This window comes from Micropterus dolomieu, linkage group LG11, assembly GCF_021292245.1.
Source record: "Micropterus dolomieu isolate WLL.071019.BEF.003 ecotype Adirondacks linkage group LG11, ASM2129224v1, whole genome shotgun sequence".
In the NCBI taxonomy this organism is placed as follows: Eukaryota; Metazoa; Chordata; class Actinopteri; order Centrarchiformes; family Centrarchidae; genus Micropterus; species Micropterus dolomieu.
Window position 1 is genome coordinate 217,641 of NC_060160.1, and position 6,239 is coordinate 223,879.

Sequence of the window (6,239 nt, forward strand, 5' to 3'; positions counted from 1 at the left end):
TGGTTTCAGGTGAAAGTGTCGGTCATCCAGGCAGCAGAAGTCGTCATCTTATCTCTGTTCCACACTGAGGAAGTTCAACATTTCAACACACAGATCACAGTTTGTCGTCTTCACCTTTTTCTAAACAGCTGAAAGTTCAGACTTTAAGGAATTAACAGACATCTGATCATTTCTTGAATCAGTCCTGATGAATTCTTTTTAAAATCAGTTGTAATTTCAGTCAGAAAGGGTGAACATCAGGGGTTTGTATCAGAGATTCATTGCAGGGCTCATTAAGCTGCTATTAAAGGATTTTCTGATGACCTCTGGAGGTTTACAAGCTGGTAACGAGCTGTATTAGTGAGTAAAGGCTCCCACTGATTTCCTGCATCTGGACTCTATGTGACAGTTAAAGATGATTTGTCTTTCTTTACTGACCACGAGCCACACGGAGAATCTAGATCTGAAACAGGTTTTAAACTGGTTTATGTGATTCACAATCAGCTTTTAAGCTAGTTTACCTGACCGTGATCGTTCTTTTTGAGTCCAGAAACAAAAAACATTTCTCATATTTCATTAAGATCTAGTTTTATGGATAGAGTCAGTGGACAGGGAGGTTTCAGATGTGTGATAACATCTTTTCTTTCTTCCCCATTTTTAAATGTCTTGATAAAGCTGAGGACTGCCTGTCCTGCCCCCCCTCCCCCCTATAAATTACTGCAAACAGCATCACCGCCTCCACTTGTACAGCTGAAGAGAGCAGAAAGCTTCCTCCACCTGAGCAGGTAAATAAACCGCCAACAGCAGTTTGTCCTGAGCTGAATTCAGTCCAGAACCTGGTTTCACTTTGCTGCAGGTTCATTTACTTTTGAATCTTTCCTGTTGCAGCTTGTTGGAGACGAGCAGCTTGTTGGAAACAGCAGTGAAGGTGAGAAACTTTTCGATCATTTAGGAGTTGAACTGATTAACTGGGAGGTCAACTAAACACTGATGTTCTGCTGTTCAGATGAATCTCCTGCCCTGGATGATGCTGGTGTTCCTGCTCTCAGCTGGGACCAGTTTGGCTGATGTGGACGTGAACTGGCTGACTCGTACTGTACAGGCCATCAGGAAAGAGTGAGTGGACTCATAGTCTGACTGCATTTCATGTCATGTACAGGACAAGAAGGGTTCATTATCCAGTAAAGCCAAATAACAAAAACATCATCATGTCCCGCGTCTCTTGTCCGTCCACTCAGATGGTATCCAGGTTCGGAAATTTCTGCTTCCACCATGACACAAAAAAGGTCCAGTCAAAGGAGACAGTCCCCGTCCCTCTGGATAACCCACAGAACTCACTGGAGACAGATCTTTTTACTGAAGTCTGACCTTTTCATTAAAAGACAGTGAGAGTTGTGCATTATCCAGAGAAACTCCTGACTGCATGAAGCTTGAGGTGATTTTTGTCTGTGAGAACCAACAGGAAAGACCTTGTTGTTCACTTGTACCTCCTTTACTACTGGTTTCAGTCGGCAGACCTCCATCGCCACCATATGAACAGCCCGAGAAATATAACCAATCAGAGGAAGCCAGCAGCGCCTCCCAGCATCCACACTAGTAACTTAACTTCCAACTGATATTTTGTGATGCAGTGATGTTTGTGCTGTATTACTGTGGTTTTCACAACATGTTCACTGATTTAAACCCCTCTCTCTCTCTCTCTCTCTCTCTCTCTCTATATATATATATATATGATTAGCAAAACATCAGAACATCTATTGTAGGATATTATCCATCCTATGTATCTACTTAGTTTAGATTCAGATAAGCTGTAAATTATTCTTAATAATTTCACCTGAAAAACAAACACCGTTTTGTTGGTCAGCCCTCTGTGATCTTTCTTTTCCCAGGTTTACATGGACTGGTAAAAGTCTGAAACGTTAAAACATCAGAGTTTATTATCCGATTCTGCTGTGGAAAAACTTCAAGATTGTTACTGTGCACATGGACAAAAGTAGGTTTCAACTGAGCTGCTTATAAAAAGTCTGAAGTGTGAGTAAGACAAGGCAACTAAACACTTGGTTAAACTTGGGGAAAGATGTTGGTCATGCATGAAAAAGCTGATATAAATCCGTAGTCTGAAATGGAATACGTTTAAACGCCTCTAACCACCAACATGATCCTGCCACAGACGAATCCATAATAAATCCAAAAGCACAACAACTGATTCAAGCCGACTTCATTACTGTAATGACCTTTTCACTGGCCTCCCGAAAAAACTCCACTGAGACTCACTGGTTTACATTTACTCATTTAGCTGACTTACAGTTGCTATGTGTGTCAGAGGTCGACCACTTCTGGAGCAACAAGTGTTGCAGAGGAAGTCCAACCAAGAGGAGAAAGCACTTCAGTCGAGTTTCAGACTCTGAATAACCTTCCTCTCTGAATCAAATCATCTCAGTTCTGTGTTACAGTTTGTGCATCTGTCTCCTTCAACAGGTACAAGATAAACGGACAGTTCTGTCTGGCCGCGAACATCCCACTGAGCGGAGACCAAAACGCGATTGGTAACGCCCTACAGCTTGACCGCTACAGTGGAAATGTTGAAGACACAATTGAGGGTGATGTGGTGTACAAAGGCCACAGTGTGATCGTAGCCAAAGCAGCAGGTGTTCAACACGCAGAACCTCTAGTTCTGCGAGAGTTGAGCACATTGAGGAGAAACAGTGAGGGAAACTTCCTGCTCATCTACTCTTACCTCTCCCCATGTGGAGACAAGTGTGCAAACCCAGACGATCGAAAGCACAACATCCTTAAATACTTTAGAAACAATGCCCTTGCACGTTGGAGAAATAATTATGCCTTCGTGTTTACAAGAGTCTTTGATCAGCCCAACTTTGGTGATCCTCCTACCAAAGAGGATTTGAAAAACGCACTAAGACAGCTCGGGAGTTCCGGGCTTGGTCTCAAAAACATTTTCCGCTGTTTTGGTGAAAATACAGAATTAGAGTGCCACAGCTGCTCCTCTCAGGGAAGAGTTTCAAATGTTTGTATTAATAACAACTGGCCTCAAGGCGGAGGAAGCAGCAGCAGCAGCAGAAGTAGCAGCAGAAGCAGCAGCAGCAGCAGAAGTAGCAGCAGAAGCAGCAGCAGCAGCAGAAGTAGCAGCAGAAGTAGCAGCTACAACAGAGGGCAAGGAAAACACAGAATCAGCAGCAGCAGCAGCAGCAGCAGCATTAGCAGAAGAAAGAGACCCAGATACAGGAGTAAAAGTGAAAGCAGCAGCAGCAGCAGCAACAACAGAGGGCGAAGCAGACGTAGAAGCAGCAGCAGAGGTTAGAGCACTTCAAGGCTCTGCTGGGACTCAGGTGGTTTATGAGAACCTGAATCCTGAGACAGGAAGTTTCTGGATCCTAAATAGCGCAGCAGCTTCCTGTCAAAGCTCATTAGTTCATTGCGAAAGCTTCTGCTTTAAACGTCTGCACTCTGCTCAGTGCAAACAAGATGCTTCTGTTTGTGTCCTTTCAGAGACATCAGCTGAAGAAACGTGTTCTGGTCCCAGTAAGATACGTGGCAGTGGTTCCCACTGAGATAATCCCATTAAAATGTTTTTTTACCATAACAGATGTAAAAGCTTTGATTTCCTGCTACACATATATTATTTAGTGAATTATCTTGTGGCATGTCACTATAATGAACGATTACATGTTTAATAATGATCATATTTTATAGTTTAGATGCCTCCTGTTCTCTGTGAACTCACAACATTTTTATTTTCCCAAAAGTCAAAGCAAAGACCTGTTATTGTGCTGCATGTTCATTTTGAATAAAGCTTGATTCAGCATCAAACCTGCCGTGTCTGACTTCATCCCAGAAACTGATCAACACACAGTGATCACCTGATGAACTGAGAAGGATTTCAGTTAGTTATCAGTTATCAATATTTATTAATAACAAACGTAACTTTTTGTTAAGATGAACAGTTTGGATTTTCTGGCTGCTGATTGGTTTAAGAATGTTTGAAATGAACAGTAACAGAACCTGGGACTCTGCAGTGATGAAAAGAGGAACTAGTTGGGGTGGTCACCTGACACCTGTCTAGCAGCAGAAGCTGCTGGCTGAAAACATGCAGCATTTACACACAATATAAATTACATTTGTTTGCAGACGATCTACTGTTAAATGTACCAGATTATCATCAATTATTAACATTTTAGAGTCAACATTCTAATCTGTTAATACAGTAACAGTTGACAGGTTAGTTGACAGTGAACATAATATAAAATAAATAATATAAAATAATTATTATAATAACTATTGGGTTCAGGTCTCCAGATCTTTGGAGAGAGCTGAAAGTCCATATTGCCCAGCGACAGCCCCGAAACCTGAAGGATCTGGAGAAGGTCTGTATGGAGGAGTGGGCCAAAATCCCTGCTGCAGTGTGTGCAAACCTGGTCAAGAACTACAGGAAACATCTGATCTCTGTAACTACAAACAAAGGTTTCTGTACCAAATATTAAATTCTGCTTTTCCGATCCATCAAATACTTATAAAACAACTAACTGTTCACTGCTTAAATATCCATATATACACATCCATACATACATATACACATATTATTTATATATATATATATATATATATATATATATATATATATATACACACACACACACACACACACACACACACACACATAATATATATATATACATACACATACATACACATGTACACTGTTATACAAGCTGTACGCTCGCTGCTTTACACTGTTATACAAGCTGCACGCTCACTACTTTACACTGTTCTACAAGCTGCACGCTCACTACTTTACACTGTTCTACAAGCTGCACGCTCACTACTTTACACTGTTATACAAGCTAGACGCTCACGACTTTACACTGTTATACAAGCTGTACGCTCGCTGCTTTACACTGTTATACAAGCTGTACGCTCGCTGCTTTACACTGTTATACAAGCTGTACGCTCACGACTTTACACTGTTATACAAGCTGTACGCTCGCTGCTTTACACTGTTATACAAGCTGCACGCTCGCTACTTTACGCTGTTATACAAGCTGCACGCTCACTACTTTACGCTGTTATACAAGCTGCACGCTCACTACTTTACGCTGTTATACAAGCTGTCGCTCACTACTTTACGCTGTTATACAAGCTGTACGCTCACTACTTTACGCTGTTATACAAGCTGTCGCTCACTACTTTACACTGTTATACAAGCTGCAGGCTCACTACTTTACACTGTTATACAAGCTGTACAAGCTGTACGCTCACTACTTTACACTGTTATACAAGCTGTACAAGCTGTACGCTCACTACTTTACACTGTTATACAAGCTGAACGCTCACTACTTTACACTGTTATACAAGCTGCACGCTCACTACTTTACGCTGTTATACAAGCTGTACAAGCTGTACGCTCACTACTTTACACTGTTATACAAGCTGCACGCTCACTACTTTACGCTGTTATACAAGCTGTCGCTCACTACTTTACACTGTTCTACAAGCTGCACGCTCACTACTTTACACTGTTCTACAAGCTGCACGCTCACTACTTTACGCTGTTTATACAAGCTGTACGCTCACTACTTTACGCTGTTATACAAGCTGTACGCTCACTACTTTACACTGTTATACAAGCTGTCGCTCACTACTTTACACTATTATACAAGCTGTACGCTCACTACTTTACGCTGTTATACAAGCTGTACAAGCTGTACGCTCACTACTTTACACTGTTATACAAGCTGCACGCTCACTACTTTACGCTGTTATACAAGCTGTCGCTCACTACTTTACACTGTTATACAAGCTGCACGCTCACTACTTTACACTGTTATACAAGCTGTACAAGCTGCACGCTCACTACTTTACACTGTTATACAAGCTGTACAAGCTGTACGCTCACTACTTTACACTGTTATACAAGCTGCACGCTCACTACTTTACTACTTTAATTAGAATATCATCAAAAAGTTGATTTATTTCAGTAATTCCATTCAAAAAGTGAAACTTGGATATTATATTCATTCATTACACACTGACTGATATATTTCAAATGTTTATTTCATGTAATTGTGATGATTAAAACTGACAACTAATGAAAATCCCAAATTCAGTATCTCCGAAAATTTGAATATTACTTAAGACCAATACAAAAAAAGGATTTTTTGAAATGTTGGCCAACTGAAAAGTATGAACATGAAAAGTATGAGCATGTACAGCACTCAATACTTAGTTGGGGCTCCTTTTGCCTG

At 41.0% G+C, this 6,239-nt stretch overlaps 2 protein-coding genes across 4 annotated transcripts in view; one reads left to right on the forward strand and one right to left on the reverse strand.

Moving 5' to 3' along the window:
• LOC123978993 overlaps positions 1 to 3,807 on the forward strand; it is a 12,560-nt gene extending 8,753 nt beyond the window's left edge. For both annotated transcript variants that reach the window (XM_046062674.1, XM_046062675.1), the window contains exons 2-5: positions 10 to 764; positions 868 to 907; positions 986 to 1,095; positions 2,458 to 3,807. In XM_046062674.1, the coding sequence (XP_045918630.1) occupies positions 571 to 764; positions 868 to 907; positions 986 to 1,095; positions 2,458 to 3,298 (1,185 nt within the window). In that variant the 5' untranslated portion in view covers positions 10 to 570 and the 3' untranslated portion in view covers positions 3,299 to 3,807. The remainder of the gene's footprint in view (positions 1 to 9; positions 765 to 867; positions 908 to 985; positions 1,096 to 2,457) is intronic.
• Positions 1 to 6,239, reverse strand: part of kiaa0586 (KIAA0586 ortholog) — an 88,226-nt gene that overhangs the window by 45,404 nt on the left and 36,583 nt on the right. The window lies entirely within an intron of this gene.